General features: G+C 36.7%; 1 protein-coding gene across 1 annotated transcript; it reads right to left on the reverse strand.

Annotated features, from left to right (window-relative positions):
- Positions 1–12,056: 12,056 nt before the first annotated feature.
- Positions 12,057–12,989, reverse strand: LOC142858371 (olfactory receptor 10J1-like). The gene has a single exon (XM_075987558.1). The coding sequence runs from the start codon at positions 12,987–12,989 to the stop codon at positions 12,057–12,059; it is 933 nt and encodes a 310-aa protein (XP_075843673.1).
- Positions 12,990–23,343: the final 10,354 nt, after the last annotated feature.

Below are 23,343 nucleotides of genomic sequence, written 5' to 3' on the forward strand. Positions count from 1 at the left end.
ATGAAATTCCAAAAAATGTTTTAAACATCCTGATTTCATGTACTAGAAGTGCTAACTTCAAAATAATTTCTTGGAGTGTATCATAAGGCCCTCCCTTTCCATATTGTCAGTTCATTTCTGATCCTAGTCCCTGTCACATGGAAAGCAAATGTTACTGAGTATAATTTGGAAATGTTCTGTGTTTATAGTGTATGTGTGAACATGTGTCTCTGTGTGACCTTTCTTTGTCGTTCAGATACACTGTATTTTTATCTATTTTACCCACTGTTGTGTTACTTGGATTTTTCATAAAGCAATGCACTCTTGATGTCTTTACAAATCAGTACAAAATGGTTTGTTGTGCTAATTGGAACAATTTCATATCATAGCTTCTAACAATATCACACTTGACCTGGCTTACCCTAACTGTGAAGATCATAAGAACAAATCATTGCTTGTATGGAACTGTCCATTTCTTGGAGTACCTATAAGACACATTGCTGAAATTAAAAGTACATGGTCAGTGATTCATCCATTAAAAACAATACATAGCAAACAGAAGCCAGAACAGCATGTACTTACTCACACATTTGGCATCATTGAGGAAGTTTCTTATGCACTTTTCCATCAGTCTTATGCACCTCCTTGTCTTTAAAATTTTGGCAAACTGATAAGCAAAGTTGGTACATTTCTTATTTGAATTTTGATTTCTTTGTGAATGTACTCAGTATCGTTTTATGTGCTTATTCGCTTCTGTGCTTCATTTGTTGCAAATGTCCATTTACATATCTTGCTCATTTTTCATACTATGTGCATTTGTCCTTTTCTTAGAAGAATTCTATGATAAGAAAATATGCCCTTTATTATACATGTTGCAAATATTTTTCTTCCATTTGTCGTCTTTACTGGGTTTATGGATTTGAAAATGTGTCAGTATTGTATTTATGTATTTATCTCTTGACATCAGACTTTATTGCTTTTGCATTTTGATTAGCGCTTAGCTAGGCCCTCCTCACTCCAGGATTAGTTTTTACAGCCGCATGTGCTGCCTTCTCCACTTCTTATTCTTTAATATTTGATTCATCTAAAATTTAATTGGTTGCGAGCAACAATGTTTAGTGAACTTCTTAAAACTAATTTGGATATAATTTTGTTTTTGGTTTTCAGCATCGTATATGGAAAAGTAAATATTTCTCAGACTTTTACTCCCTCATGTTTTAGTAGATTAGGTGTTCTTCACATCATTCTTCTTTAGAACTTCTTTTCATTAGTTTCCTATTGTATTTGCAGGAATTTAAAAAGACTCGTCATCTCAAATGAAGTTTACTTGCAAAGCAAGATTTAAAAGTGCTTATCTTCTTATATAAGTCTGAATAGAGTTTGAAGAATTTTTATGCAGAAAATAAATATTTTTATTCTTAAGGGATTTGGGTTTTGCTGGTTCAGTTTTTATGAGATGAGGTCTCATTCACTCTGTATTCAGGCTGGCCTTGAACTTGCAGCAATCCTTCTGCATCTGCCTTTTGAATGCTGAGACTACAGATCTAAGCTGCCATGTCTGGCTAGTCCCATATATTGATCTATTATATCATGTCTTCTCTTTCCTGCTCATTTCCGTGGCATCCTAACCTAAATGATAGCTCACCTTCCAATGTCCTTCATTTCATATCTGTGTCTGTTTTTTGTCACTTTTAGGATCTTTTCTGCCGTGACATTTTCTCCTTCCCTGTTTAAATCCAATAGACCACCATTTTAATTGCCGCCTTGCATTTACCTTTGATTTCTGTGCCTGTTTACCAACCACAATGCCAACCTTGGTTAAATCAAATTTTATTCTTGCATAGATCACCCATGTAGCTGAACTTAACTGGCAAGGAAATAAACTTAGATAATAACTGGTCTTAATTAAAATTCATGACATTTAACTTAAATGATTTGTCGATGTTGCTGGGCAACCCTGCTGTATTTCTCGCCTTTCATCCTTTTGCCTTCTTCAGTAGACAACTTTTTTTTTGATTTTGTTAAGAATTCAAAGCAATTAAAAGATATCTGTGTATTTTCATCATCATACCTATCTCAAGTACATGTGAATCTCTGCTCCAAAATTAAACCTTCTGTACTTAACCCTATGAGTGAGCTCTCTGTATTTTGCTAGTAAAGCCATCTACTGCATTGTCACCCATCACAATCCTTCCGTCATCCGCCCGTGTGTCTTTTGAGTCGTCAAATTTGTGTTAGATCATGTTCATTTACATTTTGGTTAGTTTTTGTTGTCAACTCGACATACCTGAGAAGACAGAATCTCAACTGAGGAATTGCCTCCATCAGATTGGCATGAGGGCATAAGGGTATAGAGTTCTGTTTTAGATTGCTTCTCTGTCACTAGGATAAAACACTGACCAAAAGAATCCTGGGAAAGGAAAGGATTTATTTAATCTTTCTGGCTGTAATCTGACATCAAGTAAAACCAAGAAGGAAATTTGAAACAGAAACCATAGAAGGATGCTTCTTACTGACTTGCTTCCTCTGTGCACTAGGGTGAGAGCCTCTCCAAAGAGAACCCAGAAGACACTATTAGTGAAGATGCAACCTCAGTTGTAGTGGAAACCCCAGGATTGTAGGGGTCCAGAAGAGATGCAAATTGGGGTCTTTAAAGAAGACAGAAGATCGAGAAAGGGACATCCTCAAACTGTAGTTATCTTAACTAGCAATCAAGAAAACTCCCTACTGTTGGTGGTACCATCCTTGCTAGGTAATCCTGGGCAGCATAGGAAAGATGCTGAACAAGTCAGGGAAAGCAAACCTGCAGCAGTATCTCTCCACAGTTTCCGCTTTAAGTTTCTGTCTTGGCTTTGCTTAAGAGTATGGACGGCAGCCTGCAAACGGAAATGTATCCCATCCACTTCCTTTAGACCAGGGTTATGTGACAGGAAAGAGGAGCCAAACTAGACCAGTTTAAAAAGACATGCATACATTTACTCTAATTTTGCTAGTAAAACTTAGGAAATCAATCATCCTTGACCCATATTACTCTTCAGTTATAAGAAATTGATTTGTTCCCTTTTACAGAAAAACAATATAAAGGAGTTTGGTATCTTCAATTTATCCCTCCATTATTTTTTCAGAAATGTTATGTGTGTGTGTAATGTGTACTGTGTGTGTTTGTCTGTGTAATGTTTGTGTTATGTGGTATGTATGTGTGTGTGTGTGTGAGAGAGAAAAAGATGTGATGTTATGTGTGTGATGTGTGATATGTGTATGTGTGTGGTTTGTGTGATGTGTAATGTATGTGTGATGTGGTGTGTCTGTGTGAGATGTGTGATGTTGTGTGTGTGATGTAATGTGTATGTGTGTGATGTGTAATGTAAGTGTGATGTGGTATGTGTGCATGGTGTGTAATATGTGTTTTGTGTGTGTGTGATGTGTGTGTGATGTAATGTGTATGTGTGTGATGTGTAATGTATGTGTGATGTGGTGTGTCTGTGTGAGATGTGTGATGTTGTGTGTGTGATGTAATGTGTATGTGTGTGATGTGTAATGTAAGTGTGATGTGGTATGTGTGCATGATGTGTAATATGTGTTTTGTGTGTGTGATGTGTGTGTGATGTAATGTGTATGTGTGTGATGTGTAATGTATGTGTGATGTGGTGTGTCTGTGTGAGATGTGTGATGTTATGTGTGTGGTGTATGTGTGATGTGTGTGTGATGTGATGTGTATGTGTGATGTGTAATGTAAGTGTGATGTGGTATGTGTGCATGATGTGTAACATGTGTTTTGTGTGTGTGTGATGTGTGTGTGTGTGTGTGATGTGTGATGGATGAACACATGTGTTCGGGGAATTGTGCTTTTCTGTCACTTTTACCACTTTTGAACCATGGTCTCTTACTAAACTTCAGTTTGGACTAGCAGCCAGCAAGTCCCACTGATCCTTCTATCTCTGGACCTCCCTACAAATTCCAAGGTTTCAGGAGCATGCACTCATGACTGGCCTTTTGAGTAAGTGCTGAGATCCAACTCATGTCCGCAAGCTGACACATAATGGTTCTTATTCACAGAGCCATCTTGAGTAAACTTCTCAATGCCCTATTAACTCTTGAATAGTTTTAACTGTATCAATGCATATCTTTCCCAAGTGATTACACTTACCCTTATATTTCCAAATTTAATGGTCAATTCTAATTCATCGTTCTTGCCATTTGACACAGATGATCAAATTTTCCCTCTTGAAAACTTTGCTCATGCTAAGTCAGGACAGATGCTTTATTTTTTCTCTTGATTCCTGCCTGGTGTTCTCTCTCTCTTCTTTTCCTCAGTCTCCTGTCATTAAAGTTCCCCAACAGTTAGCCACAAACTACTTCCGTTTTCCTTCTGAAATGACCTCCTATATCCCAGACTGCCTTTGAACTCACTCCATAGTTTAAGGTTATCTTAAACTTCTGGTCCTCTTGCCTACATCTCCTGACCTCTGAGATTCCAGTCATGTGCCACTATTTCAATATATATAGTTCTGGGAACCAAACCCAGGCCCAAAAGTTCTCGAGGGAAATAGATAACCACCTCCCTTAGCCTTGTCTAGGAAAGCTTTTTTTTTTTTGCAGTGGATAACGGAGAAATTCATAACTTATCAATATGTTGGGAATTAATGATGCTTGCAAAATGGGGACTACTGCAAGATCTAGGAAACACTGTGGAAGAGGAGTGTTAGAAATAGTGTAGAAACTGGAGGCTAGAGAGAAGTTATATTTTAAACATGAGAAGGCTGGTGAATTGACGAACTCCCAGCAGCTATTGTTACAATATACAATACTTACACAAGGCTGAGCCAGCTAATATTCCAGCAGGGATGGAGGAGGTGCCCTCCCTAAAGAGCTATTGGCAGTTATGGTTGCTTGGAAAAGAGAAGTTATTTTCTACAGTGGTGTAGCTACTAAGAAGTGGTCCATGTTGTAGTTAGTACATCCTTATGCTGATAACTCTAATTCAGCTCAGCATGTGACTTGCATAGGAACATATGAAAGAAGGAAGAGTATTTGTTGGGAAGAAGGGGTTCCACAGGAGTGGGATGGGGGAAACACAGATAACAGACGTCATATGATGTAGATATAGTATATGCATTATGATGTTCCCAAATAATAAATGAAAAATATCAATTGAAAAGACCAAACATCTCATGGGCCATCATGGGAAACAGACTTATTGTATGTAAATGGGACTATATTAGACGAGTTTAACTGGGGATAGGTATAATATAATTTTCATTTATAAGAGATAACTGGCTGTTATGCAAACTGTTGACTGGAAAAGAGTAAGAGTAAATAAAAAGGGTACATGGGGAGTCCCTCCAACAAATGCCAGAGGAGACAAGCAGACCAAAACATCAGAAAATGCCTTGAAAGTTAAAATATCACTGGAACCATAACTCACAAATTAGGAGAAGAAAACCTGCTGAGTATTTGCTAAAATAAAACATTGACATAGTAATCAGCATTTCCTAACATGACAGAAAAAATATCCAGGATATAAACTATCTATCAATAACAGAAACTCAACGGGGATAGCTGAACAACATGGAAGTCAAGCAACAGACTTTTAAAAGTCCCATGGAAAAAAATTAAATACAAAATGGAAATAAAAAATTCAGCATGTATATCATGTGAACAAACCTAAAGCAGTGATACAGAAAGGAATTACGATGTTGAAATGAGCATTTTAGCAGGAAAGAAATCAATGAGATGAATGGCTACACAAAGAAGCTAGAAATGCAGAAGGAAGGCAGGTTCCAACATTAAAAGGTAGGAAATAACAAAGCAATGAACAGAAGCAATAAATAAATAAACTTTTAAAAACATGGAGAAAAGAGAAATAAACTAATAGAAAAAGCTTTAAGAAAGTTCTTGATAAATAATCAATTAAATTGGTAAATATCTATGTTTTAATTGTTTTATTGTCAGTTTTGTGACAAAAATAAATTGGAAAAGATACAAATCAAAAGTACCATAAATAAGGAAGAAATAACTCTGTCAGCTATGATAAGATAATGCAAAAATAGTTTGAGTAACTTTATGTTAGCAATTTCAGAAGCTTGAAAGACAAACTAATTCATCAGAAGATTCTGTCTTGTGCCTTACAGAAAAAGTATCTTCAGCAGAATATTAGCAAAACAATAGAAAATTATTACAAATCCAATGGTGCATAAAATGAATTATAGACCATTCTGGATTTATTCCAGGAATGTGAAGCTAGATCAATTTTAAAACATCAAGGATTAGTGTTCATCACATTAGCATTTTAAATAGGAAACTTTATGATTATATAACTGGTACAGCAAAATCTTTTAACAAAACCCACCACTCATTTATAAGAAAAACTATACATAAGCTAAGAATACATGGTAATTACCTCAGCTTGATAAAGATCATATTTTTAAAAACCATAGCTACCATCATACATATTTAACATAATTGCAGAAATTCTAGCCATTCAAATAGGCAATGAAATAAAATAAAAAGAATATAAATGAGAAAGGGAGAAAAACATCTTCTATCTTTTTACATATGTTCATTTGTATTTCTAAAAATCTCAGAATATCTATAGAAGTAAGATATAAAAAACTCTTTGTGTAACTAAATTAAGAAAAACCAAAGCATATATTATCAAAATATAAAAATTCAATTCTGTTTGGGCAGATTAGTAATAAGCATGATGAAATAAAAGTTTTAAACACAATAGCAGCCAAATGAAGAGATATTGCCTATAATTTCTGTATTTGGGATACTGAGGCAGAAAGACCATGAGTACAAGGCTAGCCTGGGACATATAGGGAATTCAAAGCTAGCCAGAGCTACCCAGAGGGGTTCTCATGCATCCACAGTCACAATAGACATACAAAAGAAAATCATTTATACTTTCTCCAAGGAAAATAAATTACCTAAGTATAAATTACAGTTAACAAAACATGAATAAAATTATGTGTGAAAAATTAGATAAAAACTACATAATTGAAGATAAATATTGTCTTACCATCCAAAACCTCAAAACATTGCTGAGATGACTGAGGCAGAAAGACCATACATCAGATTGATTTATGTATTTGATGGAATTCCCATCTTGGTGACACTTTTGTAGACATGGAAGAACTTATTACAAAATATGGATAAAAAAAAAAAACAGGCCTTAGGCTAAGCAGAGTGTTTGGAGAAGGAACAGAAAAGTGAGAAGAATTCCTGTTTAGTTCACACAGAGAGGAACTGTTAGAAACCGGATCTCAGGTTACAGCAGCAATACAGACAACCCAGAGGTTGATCCACACATAACTGCTTGATTGACATTCCACAAAGGTGCAAGCTCAGTTCCACAAAAAAAAAAAAAAAAAAAAAAAAAAATCTTTAGCAAGAATTGGCCCAAAGAAACTGAACATTTGTGAAGAAAAAAATATTCTTCATCTGCACTGTATGCCTTTCATAAAATTAACACAGCAAACAGCACAGATTACAGTACAAAATGAACACAAACAATGTAAAGAAATGTGAAAATTTCTGGTTCAAAAGGACCTTATTTTTAATAGGGAAAATAATTTTTTTTATTTTTTTGGTTTTTCAAGACAAGGTTTCTCTGTAGCTTTGGAGCCTGTCCTGGCACTAGCTCTTGTAGACCAGGCTGGCCTCGAACTCACAGAGATCCGCCTGCCTCTGCCTCCCGAATGCTGGGATTAAAGGCGTGTGCCATCACCGCCCAGCTGGGAAAATAATTTTTTAATGATAAGTGACAATCAAAATTATTAAATAAACTTTTATAAACTTATTTGTTAATGCAATGGACTTTCAATAAATTGCCATCAGAATTTAGTTTGCTTGTGTGCTTTGTGTTCTGAGAAGAATAAGTCGAACATGTTGCTTTTAAAATTTGTATGAAATGATATAAATAACAACCAAAAAAACCCAAAGAAGAATGAGAATGTATGACTAAAATTTTAAAATTTATGGGTGTAAATGCTGTTGACCAATTAAATGACTACAAAAATGTGCTAGAATTGAAATTTTATGGCTACATCAAGATTCCTAGAATATAAGTTGTTTCAGTTTGAAGTGGGATAAAGAATAGTTTATCACTGCAAATGTTATCATGAAAAAAATGTTGACTCTTAAGAAATGTCAATATTTAAAGGCAAATAGGAGTTATCATCAGTGAGGAAATCAACTGTGATAAGACTGAGTTTACCATGGCCATTATGCAAAGAGTAAGAACCTGAAACGCACAGCGCTAAATGGGAAGTCCCCATCAATTCTTTCCTCTCAGAGCTCAGACAACCCCAGAGAAGAGGAAGCACAAAGAGTGTAAAGCTGGAGGTGCAGCAGTAAAATAAGGTCCTCTAATCCAACTGAGCAAAGCAAAACGCCTATAAACTCACAGAGACTGAAGCAACGAGTACAGGGCATGAATGGATCTATCCCAGGTCCTCTGCATATATATCATGGCTTTCAGTTTAGTATTTCTGTGTGACCCCTGAAAGTGTTAATGAGTAGGTCTCTGATTCGTGTGACCATTCTGGGCATGTTTCCTTCTGTTGGTTTGCCTTGTTCAACTTGATGTCAAAGATTTTTTTAATCTTATTATATTTTATTATGGTTCTGTTGGCTTGTCTCTAATAGCCTGTTCTTTCCTAATAAGAGACAGAAAGGAAGAGAACCAGATGTGAGTGAGACTGGGGAGGAACTGGGAAGAGTAGAGGGAGGGGTAACTGTAATCAAGATATATTTGTTAAATAAAGAAAAAGTAAAAAAATGCTTAGACAATTATATACATTTTCTGGATTAAAAGAGGATATTCTTGTAATAGTAGGAGGCAAGGAATAAAACTGCCCACTGTCAGATTAACTTGCCACTTCAGACAAGAGCAGGGAAGCAGGGGCAGGTGAGCATCATGTCCATTTTATACTAGGTATTTCTAGACTAACGCCCTTCTTCAGGAAAATGAGGTTTGTCCTAGTGTGTAGATATAACCAACAATTCTGAAAAGACAGTCATCTATTCAAATGTCACAGAAACATATCAGTCCCTACATGTACTTAGACAATGCTTGAAAAACAGTTTGAAGATACTCTCTCTCGAATGTGACCATGGATAGACAACCTCAAATAATCCCCACCTTCTCCATCCCATTCCCGTCATGCACTTGGGCCTAACTGCTCCCCTCCTCACACCTGTAGCTTTTATTGTTTGTTTTGGAGGACCCACTGATTAGAGACGCTGTATTTTAAGTCTTTTTCTTACTGCTTCTCCTTTTTTTTTTTAAGCAGGAAAATAAATCTCTGTCAACCCAATGATTGGATTGACCATTGTGTGGAACTAGAACTGTGCAGACAGAGAAAAAGGCCATCTTTCCCACTAGGAAGATGGAAAAACCTCAACCTACAGACTGGAAGGAGATGTAGCTGGCAGACAAGATTAACCTCCAGGAAGGGAGCCTCAAACCCCATTCTGAAGGAGAACTATACTACTGAAAAGTTATACTTTTACAATGGGATTTTCTGTTTGAGGGCAGTGAGTTTATGACAGGGAGCTTCGTTTTCTTGAAGGTTCTGAGTGAAAAGTAAATGATTTCTGAATTTCAAAACAAAAACAAATATAAAAACAAAAACAAACAAACCAAAAAAAACCTCTGGATAGAAATTTTGTAAGTGGCAGCCTAATGCTTCTTTTTTCAAATAGTTATCATTATTCCACATTGTTCTAGGGAACACTTGCCCCAGGGAAAGATCAGAAGAATCCAGAGAGGAAGTCAACTGCCTTTGAAAAGACTTTTAAGAACTCATAACTGAAACATTTGTATTGAAACTGAAAGAGGGTTTAAGTTTAGCAAACTCTTCTAGAATAGAAAGCCTCTTTTACTTTGGAGAGAATGATTTTGAATATCAAAATATGAGCACTAATATATTCTATGTGTAAAACATAATGTTAACTGTGGGACTGAGACAAATTCAGGATTTGAATAACATAAAGATACACAACCTTTAAAGAAGACAGCCTTGCAGTTAGTGGGATACTGAGGGAGCAAACTCTCATCCCTGCCCCCCAGCTAAACTGTGATGTCTTCATCAAGGACAGAAAGGAGTCATTGAAACAGGGAAGTGAGAATGTTCCTCACTTTCCAGAGCAGTCTCTCAGAAAGACTTGGGTCCTGGCAGGGAGGAGTAGGTAGTGAGGTGTTAGGTGCATGGTTTGGGGATTCCAAGTTGACTCTAGTACACTACATCACAGGACCACAAACACAGTTGAACAGTTGAAGACTATACAAAGTCCTCTCAATGCATGACACCAAGGTTGACTGTCAGTCACGTATCTTCCTGAAATCCTACAAGCAGGAGTAGAAATGAGCAAGGATGAGGTTCCTTTTCCTTCAGGGTAGGAAATATTTCTGAGAACTAGATTTACTCCAGGACCTTGTGAGGATACGCAGAAAGAAAGCAAAGAGCAGAACCTCAAATATCTTTCATTACTCAAACTGGATTACTCATCATTGACTGACTAGATTTACATAAAAACTTTACATCATTTTTTACTCCATTAGGAGTATTAGGAGTTTTGAATGACAATACAGAAGGAATGTTGGAACTTTTTTAGATTTATTTACCTGCATACATATTATATTGCATGTACAACAGCTTTGCATATTTTATTTGACATTTATGTACTTTGACAACACTTAACAAAGAAAATAATATATATTTATGTATTATTTGTGGATATTGTAATTAATTTCTCAGTGTAATAAAAGACTTTGAGTTGCTCAATAATTATGAGTTCCAATTACTAAATTTTATTCATCATTTATTTTTTCTCACATATTGAATTTAAAACTTACTTCACTGTTCTTTTCTTTTTCATTTTTTGAAGTAAGCATGAGTAAATTGTTATTATTTCATTTCTAACTCAGTTAATTAAGTTTTATAGAGGTCTTCATGTCAGAATTCCTTACTATTTACATAGCTCAGTTATTCAGAGGTGATGGCATCATCTGATTTATTTCACAAAGGAGTTTTCCTGGCTGGAATTCTCACCTAATACCTTCTCTTGGCTTGGTAACTTGGCTTACAAGGAATTCAATTACAAGGACATTTTCTAAATTCCCTCAGCTCCTCTTAGCCCTCCTCACCATGTCATCTAACACATTGACTCAAAGCTCAGGAAGTCCTCAGAAGATTTCTTCCTAACCTTTCCTGATTCACCAATTTCACAGAATTCTCAGCAATCTTCTTCATTTAGAACCTCCTCTTCCTTTCTGTAACTTAAAACAAATTTTTCCTATGAAAGATGCTTTTATTATTAGCCCCAAAAACCTCTCTCCTCCATCTGACTTCTCTTCAGTAAGAAACAAAGAATAGCCCAAGTCACTTGAGTTCAGATGATATGACCAGACTCTCAAGGCTATGTTTTTTTTTCCAATTAGAAAGTTTTTATATTGAATGTTCCCTTCCTTGTTCAGGACATTCCCCTTCATTAGGAGTTTCATGTGTGGCAGATAGGAGACCTAGAGTTCCTTTGGAGTTCTATGAAGATAGTTTGTCTGGGAAGTTATAGTTGATTCCAAATCCATTGCTTAAAAGATCTCTTTAGTTTTTGCCTTGGTTATATTATTAGAACACAAGGCAGTTAGCTGTCTGTGCATTTACTTCCTACTCACCACTTGCTGAAGCATCTAATTTATATTAAGAGAATATTCTATTGAGTAATGTTTAATGTGTGGTTTATAATTCAATGAGAAATAGATTGGTTCCTTTAAATTTAAGCCTGAAATGAACATAAGATCATACTTTGACCTTGTAATTATCTTCTGGAGTAGGGCCAATGGCTGTCTGTGCACAGGTCTTGCAAGTGACCTGTGTTTTTTATTACGTTAACAAAGAGGTTGAGGAAATGAAACAAAATTATTAAAGGCTGGCTCCCAGCTCTTCTCTGGTTTTGGCCCTGGCCTTGGCTATGACGTATGAGACTTCAAATCACATGAGACCACGGCTTTATAATTTTACCTATCGTGTTCAATTTGAAAAAGATGAAACTATTTGGACAAAAATTAACAACTATGATAAGAATTTTCTCCCCATCATTCTCCGTAGAGCATCCTGGACTTCTTTGTTTCTCAGACTATACACAACAGGGTTTAGTAGAGGGGTTATAACAGTGTAAGTCACTGAGATCAGCTGGTCCTGGTCCCTGGTGTTCTCTGACTTGGGCTTGAAGTAGACAATGGAAGCACAACCATAATGGATCACAACTACAGTGAGGTGGGAGCTGCAGGTGGCAAAAGGTTTTTTCCAGCCACCAGCTGAGGAGATCTTGAGAATGGTGGAAATAATGAGGACATAGGAGACAAATATGAAGGTGGCAGGTACTGTGATTACCAGGAGGGTGATAACTAACGTCAAGATGTCATTGATGACTGGCACTGTGCATGCCAGATTCAGGATAGGTCGGATATCACAGAAGAAATGTTCAATCAGTGAGTTGCAGAAGGGCAGCCTAAAAATGGACATAGCCTGAACGAGTGAGAGAAGGAACCCCGTGGCACAGACTGAAGATGCCAGAATGGCACACACCCTCCAATTCATGATGACGCTATAACGGAGTGGGTTGCAGATGGCCACATAACGATCATAACCCATGACTGCTAGCAGGAGACAGTTGGTGATTCCAAATCCAAGGAAAAAATAGAGCTGCATTCCACAGCACTCCAGGGAGATGGTTTGGCTTAGACCCACAAGGCTACCAAGCATTCGTGGGATGATGACCAGAGAATAGAAGGTCTCTGAGGTGGAGAGAACACTTAAGAAGAAATACATGGGAGTGTGAAGGTGGTGGTCAATACGGATGATGGTCACAATGATGACATTGCCAGCCAGAGTCAGGACGTACAGGACAAAGAAGACAACAAAGAGCGTGAGTTGGTATTCTTGGAAATCAGAGAAACCTTGGAAAACAAACTCTCTTACCCCTGTGAAGTTGGCTCTCTTCATTGAGGAACTCAGATCTGAAAGATGAAGGGAAGGTCAGCATTAAGTCTTTGTGACAGGGATGACCCTGAGTATACTGCAGAGGAAAGATTCTGTACAGTAGTGTGAGTTCAATTCGGAATGGATGGAGCTGTAAGGAAGTTCAATCCATAAATTTCTCATCTCTCAAGAAAGACACCCCAAGTCCTATCCCTAGAGCTTACATTTTGAAAACATAAATATGAGCCAGGCATGGTGACATGTGTTTTTAAAAAATATATTTTGCTTTTTTTGAAAATATATTCTTCTTTTATACAATCCCTCTTGTCCACAATTTCCATTCCCTCTACTTCTACCAGCTCCCCAAAACTCCTTGTCTTCCTATATCTGCTCTCCTCTGTTTCTTGTTCAGAAAAGTACAGGCCTCTAAGAGATGCAGCTAAACAGAACAGAACAAGATACAACACAGTAAGTCAAAAGCCATCATATCAAGGCTAACCAAGACAACCCATCAGGAGGAAAATGTCCCAGGAGCAGGCAAAAAGAGTCAGAGATAGATGTGCTCCATTGTTAGGAGTGCCACAAAACACCAAAGTAACAGTCATAACATTTATGCAGAGGACTTGGTGCAGACCCATGCAGGTCTCCTGCTTGCCTCTTCAATTTGTGTGCACCATATAAGCCTTGCTTCGTTGATCTGTTGGGCCATGTTCTCCTGGTGGCCTCCACCCACTCTGCCCTCTGTAATCTTTTACTCCCTCTGTTGTGGGGTATCCTGGCCTCCAAAGGCTAAGACCTGGAGGAAACATCCAATTTAGACTCTCTGTCTCTGCATAATATTTGCCTGTGGGTCTCACACTCATTCCCATCTTTAGTCCAAGGAAGCCTCTCTGATGGGGACATATGCTTGTAATCCACTCACTGGAGAGATGGATCCTTGGGGATCACTTGCCAGTCAGATTAGTTAGTTTCAGGTCACTGGAAGACTATGACTATCTGTTAAAAAATTTTTTAAAAAATGATGAAATCAAAGTGGATCGCATCTAGGGATCATTAGCTGAGGAGCATCTGGCCTCTACTCAGGCACACACGTGCACACATGCCTGCACATACATGTGCACACATGTGCACTTGTGCATAGAACAGCACACACACACAAATGAAATTACAAACCAAATGAACAAAGCAAGGCTGGGCAGTGTTGGTGCATACCTTTAATTACAGCACTTTGGAGTCAAGGCAGGCAAATATCTGAGTTGGAGACCAGCCTTGAAAACAAAAACAAAATAAACAAAAAACGACCAACTTATTCCTTCAGAAATGACAGACTGAGTCGTTGAACTAGAACTAAAGATAAATTTTAATTCATTTTATTTAAGAACCTGATTTAAAGAATTTTGTCCAAGTACATTTCCCTTTTTAGAACTTTTGAAAACAATTGCCTATAGTTCATAGAATTTATATTGAAAATTTCTTAAAATTAGTTATCCTTAAAGAGATAATAATATTCTTAGTAAATTGTAATCAACTTAAATTTTTTTTTTAAAAAAATAGGTAGTTTATTTTTTTTAAAAAAGCCAGTGTTTGTCTTTGTAACCCATGATTGCAAGTGTTCATGGTGATAATCAGGAACTATTTAAAATCAAATGGTAATAAGATAATAATATACCAAAACATACAGGTTATTCATAGATGATTATTAGAGCAAATTTATATTTTAAGATGTTTGTTTTAGAAAGAGGCTATACTAACCAGCAGAATGTCTATCTCATAAAGTTATAAAAAGTAGGACAAAAATAGAAAGAAAAATAATATGAATTGGATGATAATAATATAAAAGAGAAATAAATTGATAAGGCAAATACAGGTAAATATTTATAAGTTTGAATATAGGATGCCAGTGAAACTGATCAAGAAAATAAGAGAACACATAAATAAATTTTCTTAGCAAATAATAAAGGAACATAATTAGAGAAGATTCAGGCTAAAAAGAGAAAAAGTAGCTTCACAATTTTATTTTCACATATTTTTAGTTAAATGAAATGATTACAATTCTAGAAATAAATTAGTCACCAATAATTGAGAGACTTCATACCTGGTACAATTCTTGAGCCAAAAATCTGTGGTTAGTCAGGTTCTAAACCCTAGTGGAGGACCTATGTCAATCTTTCTTCTAAACAGACACACACATATACACACATCATATACAAACTGACTTGTAATGATCTATCCTTACATTCATAGATGAATGCTTATCTCAGCCTACATCAGGGATGTGTCTATTGGAAGTAGATGGTGATTCACACAGATGTTTACATCTGGCTGAGGTTTAGAATAAGCTCACAAAATGTTCATTATATCAATCACCTCTCCTCCCAAGGCCCAGGGATCATTGCAGCAGAAAGCACAGAAAGTCTGTAAGAGCTAGAAGTGGTTAATAACCATAAGTAACAGATACAACAGGTACACATAAGAGTCAGAGCAATTGTCACATGCACAATCCTTATGCAAGCTCAGACAAAATCTCAACACAGAGAAGGGAGGTATATATTGAAATCCCACCCCAAACAAAGGAACTGTTGGAAATTGATAGTTTCTTGAAGAGGAAGAGTCAGTTTTCTTTAAGACTTAATATTGTCCCTGGTAAGTTGACCATATATAAGTAGAAGGTCAAAAATCTAAGAATATATGAGAAAAACAAATGGGATTTGTTGGGCTTAATAAAAGAACAGAAATTTGGTTGGATAGGGAAGGGATATATTTGGGAACCGTTGGGGAGGGTTGAAAATGATCAAAATATACTGTGTGAACTTCTCAAAAAAACAATAAAAAACAAAGAAACCAAACCTCTAAAAAGTCATGTGTCTTGGTCAAACTTAGTTCTCAAATTGAGAGAGCTGTCTGAAGGAGAAACCTCAACTGATCAGGTTGGCCTGTGATTACATCTTTGAGGAGCTGTCTGAATAATTAATTGATATAGAAAGGCTCATTCCACAAAGGGTAGCATCAATTCTCAGGTAGGAAAATGATATCCAAACAAAATCCAGGATTGTGGAGCCCAGCACTTATGGATACATCTACAATGTGCTCTTGTACCCAAAGCTCATTGAACATTGCCAAAGCAGGGGGCAAGGGAAAACAAAGTAAGATTAGAGACTTTGGGATGAGATTTGGGCCCTTAGTAATGTCAAAAGCTACACCCATAAAGTTCCATCAACTTAACTGTCCAAATATGATATAAATAAAGATGAAACCAAAGGATATATCAAAACAGATGGCAGTGGGGCACAAGGCTTCAACCATACACAAAGAAACATAGACATGGGAGAAATGCTGAGAGAGAGAGAGTCATCTCCAGAGAAGAGCTTGTAAATTGGTGTCAAATGGTCAGCCCTAAAAACACATATAAAACTAACATTATGTAGACTGAGAAGGTTATATTTAGGAATATGTATGCAAGCAAAATCAGTTAATGAGATTTAAAGGCCATGAATTTTAAACAAAAAGGGATGGGCATATGACAATACTTGGAAGCAGGAACGAGAAGAGAGGAATGGCATACTTACATTTTAATCTCAAAAATAAATGGAAAATACATTTTCCAATCAGTGGAAAATATAAGAAACTTAATTTCAAATATCAATATTAATAAAGTTACAATGTTACATTATCATAGACAACACTTTTATATCAATTTGCCTCAGAAATAAAGACAAATTCTTGTGTGAGGCATTAACAAATTAAATCTACCAGTATATAAAATGGTTAAATGACCAAGATTTGCTTTAGAAAGGAGAATTGTTTAAAATTAAGAGTCCAATTATATGTTTTATTGCAGAAGAGTTTAAAGATGGAAAAGTCATATGATATTTTGAATTGCTACTAATACAGGTTTTAATTTTTTTCAGTATTTGCACTTGAGAAGGACCTGCAGAAAGCTGAGAATAAAATATTTTCTCTCAACTGATAAAAGCGGGCAGCAATCCCACAGTCAACATCATACTTCGAGCCGAGGTAGTGAAGGGCTTCCTTCATGATTAAGAACAAGATAAACATGATGGCTTTATCTACTTCTCTTCAACATTATATTGAATATTCTAGTTATCCCAGTAAGGTAAGAAAAAGAAATTAAAGATTCTAAGATTGAGAAAAAAGACATAAAACTGGCCTTTTTTCCCCAGATTGCATTTACAGAAAATTCAAAAGATGGTGCTGACAAGGTATCAGAATTATGAAGAGACCTTAGCAAGGTTTTTGGCACAAAACTTATTATGTTCAACTTCCTGCATTTCTGTATTCAGCAAACCGATACCAAATTAAATCGAGGAAATGTACCATTTATCATCATTTCAAAAAATATCAGGTACTCATGAATAAAGACCTTTATGGATAAATTTCCAAAGCTTTAATGAAGCATTTAAAGAAGTTTGAAAAAATGGCTTTATTTATGAATTCTAGTACAAGACTCTCATTGTTTTACTTAGTCCCAAATTGATCTGTGGAATCAATATAAGTCACTCAAATCTCAGTTGGTTATTTTTAATTTGTTATTTCTAATTTGTTGGATTAACAACTAATACTAATATGTCTTCACAAGATCGAAGTCTCAGGAGCATCCAATGAAAATGAGAGGATTTACATTTCAAACATCTGGACTTACAGTAATGTTAGAGTAATTAATAAGTGATGCTGGCGCAGGGCGAAGCAATCACAGAGGGAAGAAAAATGAAGGTTGGATGATAATGAATACATGTAACATCGTAGGTGGGGATTAAAAATTGTTCTTAATGTTGGTCTTCCTTCTATTTTCTAATTGTATATCCCTCTCATCATTTATTCTTGACATTTTATTTATTCTTTGATTAATTTTGTCACATATGGTTGCAATTATTTGTTGACTTTTTTACTTTTCTTTTTTAAAATTGAGAATAGAATCTTCTCTCACACAATATATCCTGACCATCCCTCCACTCCCAGGTTCTCTCCCCTGCCTTCTCTCTTCCCCAGATCCACTTCTTGTCTCTTTCCTCTTCAGAAAGATCAGTCCTCTAAAAGAAAATAGCCAAACATGACAAAAACAAGGTACAGCAAGGCAAAAGCTCTCCTATCAAGTCTGGACATAATAACCCAACAGGCAGAAGAGAGTTCCAAGACCATGCAAAAGAGTCAGAGATACACCAACTCCCATTGTTAGGAGTCTGATTTTCAAATGAGCTCGTTGATTGCTCATACAAGTTTAGTTTTTAGATGTATTTGACTTCTTTTAGGCACTTGACAAATATTTGTTAAATGAACCAGTGAATGATAGAATGTGTGTGAGCACTTCCTTTCTGCAGGAAGACACGCATCATTTTGTTGGATGTCCATAAAAGTTCTGCCTTGGGTACCCAGAGTCAGGACACAGTAGTTAGGTAAAAATCTAGACTTCAGATCTTCAGGGCTGTGAGAGATAGAGCACATGATTCTTACCTTTAGGGGCATTGCAGGTGTAAGGAGTGTCTGAAGCAGCCAAGCAAAAGAAAAGCTGATATATAGATAGTCAGGAAGCAGTATTGTCTACAGCACTCTTTAAGTGGAGAAATTGCAAGGCTGCCGAGAGAACAGCCACAAGGGGATAATATAGAGAAAGACAGACAGATGATGTAAATGCTGGCTTACCACTTAAAATTCAGAAGTGACACAGATGGATCTAGAGTTGGTTTTCAGCCTTCAGTCTATGTTTGGTAAGCAGTTCCATTTAAGAAAATGATAGGAGAAATGTTTAAGGACTTTTGCCTACAAGATCTCCCTTTCCTCCTCACAAGTAGCTACATGGTAGACATGTGAAGAAATAGTTCCAAAAAGGACAAAATAATTACCAGTATCACAGATATGGCAGAACGAAGTCTGAAGCCTGGATAATCTGATATTTAGTTCCAAACCCTGTGCTACTGAAAAAAAAATCTCAATACCGGAACAAAAAATTCTGTCTCAGCTGAGGGACTGACAGATGAGATGTTGATGCCAGAAAGTGAGTGCATTCTCTTTAGGAGAGTGGTATTAGACATAGGGAATTGTTTATTTTCTTAAGGGTTGGTTTGGATGTTCTCTGTGAAGAGGACTTGATGTTACACACTTGTAACACAAATATTATTAATACCTGGTAAGAAGGAGGAGATTGGGGAAGAATGAATATTCAAGCAAGGTTTACACTAGAAGAGAAGGAGACACTGGCTGTGAGAGCAATGTCTAACTCTCAGCATTGCTGCCTCCAAAGACACCCAGGCCCTGAGTAGCAGATGACAACTCTGGGATTACAAAGGTGGTCTATTTACTGTCTTTGCCTGACGGTCAACAGATTCTTCCATTATTTAAAAGCAAGCCGGCAAGGATGCTATATATCACTTTAAGTCTCCACCAGGCATTGTGAAAGTTACCAGGAAAGTCTAAAACTTCAATATCATTAAAATCGTTAGGAAGGAAAAGAGGGAGATGGAAGAAAACCAGAAAATTTAAAAATCAATTCTCTTATGCTTTTTTATTTTATTTTGTGGTATTTCAACAAACACTTACTTCTTGAAAACTTGGAACAGGGCACCATAGATATTTACTTAGGAGCTGGGGTGCCTGCAATTGAAAACAGAAAGACCTGGGATGGATGTTCCACGAAGCCAGAGTAGGAAAAGTTAAAAACCCCAAGGCCAGCAGGTCAACATTTCCAGAGGATCGGAAGGGCTTTCACATTGCAGTGACAAATGCCAAAGCTTTGGTTCTGTTGGCCCCAGAAGGTCTCTCAGCAGAGCAGATGACTCTAAAAACTCTAAATCTGAGTGTGCTGTCTGGGGTTTACCCAGACAGAGAAACAGGCCTATCAAATCCAATATTGTAAAGACGTCACTTGAGAATTGTTCCTGGGCACAGGAGAACTAGTGTGAGGCCCTACCCCAGGGGCCTTGTTAGGAATTTCACAATTAGTAGAGTAAAACTTTTTGTCTTTGATTACTGACTCACAGGAACAGCCTGTATTTTGAAATCTGAAACTGTTTTGTTAAAAAACTAGTGAGCCCAGAATAAACATACCAAAAAAAGTAATTACCTGTTATTCTATGTCTGGGGATGGTTTCCCCATTTATTGAATAAACAAATATTATTGAGAATCCATCCTCTGGCCAGGAAGTATATCTGCTGGGGATACTAGCACAATAAAACCCTTAATGGTGCTTGCTCCCATAGAGTTATCAAGCAGGGGAGAATAGCAAGCTGTAGTTAAGCCATCACTATGTTCGCATAAGTTTGAAGAAGGTGCATTGTTTAGAAAGATGCAGTCCCTGTACAAACTGTTTTGTCACCAGACTATGCATTTAGGCCATTAGTATAGGGGGTTCCCCTCCTTTATCCAAAGTGAGTTTTCTAAGATTCATGGTGTTGTAGGGAGCTGCTAATTCATTTCCGACCATGTGGCAGCTCAGACCCAAAATAATCACACAGAAACTATTGGAACACTGTTTAAGCAATAGCTTAAGCATATTTCTAGCTAACTCATATCTTAAATTAACCCATATCCATTAGTTTGTGTATCACCACAAGGTTATGGCTAACCAGGCAAAGTTCCAGTGCCTATCTCTGGTGGGACTACATGGCTTCTTCTGACTCTACCTTCTTTCTCCCAGCATTCAGTTTAGTTTTCTCCACCTACCTCTATTCTTCTCTGCACAGGCCCAAGACAGTTTTGTTATTAACCAATGGTATTCATAGTATACAGAGGGCAATCACACATCACCTCCTTTTTTCTGCTTAAATAAAAAGGAAGATTTTAACTTTAACACAGAAAAATTACATATAAAAAGACAGGTATCAAGCAAAAATTACAGTTACAATATCTATATCTACTTTATCTTTTATCATAACTAAGGAAAACTATAGCTATCTATTCTTCAACTCCATCAAAGACGCCAGAAGGATACAATATTACCTAAGTTAACAGTAGGTGCATTGTAAGTAACTTCCAAAAATTCTAGAATTGACAGAGAACTTTCTGCCTGAACAGTCACCCAAAGTTCTTCTGTACTGTTGGGGCATCCATCTTTAGCCTACAGGCCCATAGTGTCTGGCACACTTTTCCATGAAGCAGGAAATTTCAAAGACCATTCTGTCTATATTGGCAGTTTGTTAGTCACTTTCTTCTGTGTCCTGCAGAATGTCTGGCAGACTATTTCATGAAACAGGAACTCCAAAAGACTGTCTCACCTTTAGGCAAGTTCAGCAGTCATTTCTCTGTGGGTCTTTATTTTCCAGTTCATACAGCATACCATCAAGCAGTTCAGGCAAGAGCAGTTTCTTGCCCAAATGGCTAACTAATGCCATAAGGAGCCTCTTTGGTGCCCATCATCCTCTTGAAGTAGATTGGTGCTGCTAGGAGCAGATGTGTTTCATTGTCATAAAAAGTCCTAAGATCTTAAAACATTTTAAATGCCATATTCTGAAGGTCTCTGAAAGATTTGAAGAATACCTATCTATCCTAAATATATCTCTGTCTATCTAGAAAATCTAACTAACAAGATTACAAGCTTGACTATTACAGATGATTAACTATTAACCTATATTTCCTGATTATACATTATATTTTTAAATGAGCTGCACAAACACAATAATTTAATCAAGAGCATGAGGCTTTGGTTTACTGTGTAAAGTTACAACATCTGTCTCTGTTGGGGCTACATGGCTTCTCCTGACTCTGCCTTCTTTCTCTCAGCATTTAGTTTAGTTTTCCCCATCTACCTCTATTCTTCTCCAGTTAAAGACACTTTCTTTATTAACCAATGGTATTCATAGCATACAGAGGGCAATCCCATATCATCATGACTTATAAATTGGACTGTGGGCTGGATTTAGAAGATGGTGTTATTTAAAGTATGCACTGCCTACCCAGTCAGGCAAATTTAAAACTAAGAATATCTCGAGGGTATTACTAGAAGGAAAAAGTAATACTGGAAGGGAAAAATATAGAGAAAGAGTTGTGCTAGTGTAGCTATCTTTCAATGTTTTTCTGAGTCATGTAGTTTAATTTGGACTGTTGAAGGCAAGCTAGTCAACTAGATGAAGTTATAGAAAGAAATTTAAGCCAGAGGAAGAAAAGATGTGAGAAAGAATTGATGAATTAATAAAAACTCATTCCAACATGTGAAACACTCCAAAATGTGCAAGAAAAAGGTGACAGAGAGATGACGTTGGAGCTAATGGCACTAAGGGTGTACAAGGCTTTGCACAGCCTCAGGCTTATTTTGAGCTAACAAAGCTTCTAAGGAAGTGATGACTCAATCATATATAAACTTCTAATTGAAATCCAAGAAATGAAACCAAGAGTGGCAGATTAGGACTCACAAAGACAATTAAGCTACTACTGTGGCTGTTCAGTATCAATGCTTTGAGTTGGAGCCCTGGTAGACGACACAGTGATGACACTGGATTGTTGAGACTCCAAAAGCTAACCCATCATAGGAATTTTAATACATGGTCCGGAGTCCTCTCTTTAGCCACCTGTGGCTTAGGAGCCAATTCTGAGAAAGTGATTATATGGAAGGTGTGGCTTTTCATAGAAATCTGATGGGGTTGCAGTCTGAGCCTTTTGTGGCAGCTTGATAAAAAATCATAATAGTATCTCGCTATTCCTGGAGTAGAGATCTTGAAAAAAAAGGTGGCTCTCTCTCCTTGGAACATAACCTTGACACACATGTAAGTATGGAATATAGTACTCTTATTGGGTCATAAGACATTAGTGGTGGAGATACTTACATAGGATTTGTTACAGAGCCTTTTCTTGTTCTTTACCTTGCTCATCACTAATAGTGTCATGGCTCCCTTGCTCACTCATTTACTCACTCTCTCACTCGCTCACTCATTTACTCACTCGCTCACTCATTCACTCAGGAAATGGGTTAAAGTGGGATATATTCAATACATTGCCACAGTTCTATCTCATTTGATACATTTAGAAGTGATTAATAAATCACAAGATGCTTGGCAATCACTGAACTCTCTCTAAAGTGGTTATTGTAAAAACGCTAATGACAAGATTCCATTTCTTAATGTGACACTCAAGAGCCTTTAAGCAGAATTTTGTTTGTTACTTAGGGGCAAGTGTCAGTTCAAAATATTGACCATTCATATCCTGAATATAAGTGTGTCTTTTAATATCTGCCACTTTGATGATTGGATAAATGCAGTTCTCTTTTGTAAGGCTACAAAAATCATTTATGACCTGGGTTTGCATCAATGTCATAAGAGAAATACTCAAGAGGATATGGCCATTCACAAGTTCTGGGACTATGAACTGACTCTAGGAGGAGGGTAATGTGATTGTTCATGATTCTCCATTATGGTAGCAAAAGTCAGGATTTAT

This window comes from Microtus pennsylvanicus, chromosome 10 (assembly GCF_037038515.1).
Source record: "Microtus pennsylvanicus isolate mMicPen1 chromosome 10, mMicPen1.hap1, whole genome shotgun sequence".
Lineage (NCBI taxonomy): Eukaryota > Metazoa > Chordata > Mammalia > Rodentia > Cricetidae > Microtus > Microtus pennsylvanicus.

Excerpts from the sequence above, each read along its gene's own strand:
- LOC142858371 (XM_075987558.1), bottom strand. The coding sequence starts at position 12,989 with ATGAAGAGAGCCAACTTCACAGGGGTAAGAGAGTTTGTTTTCCAAGGT.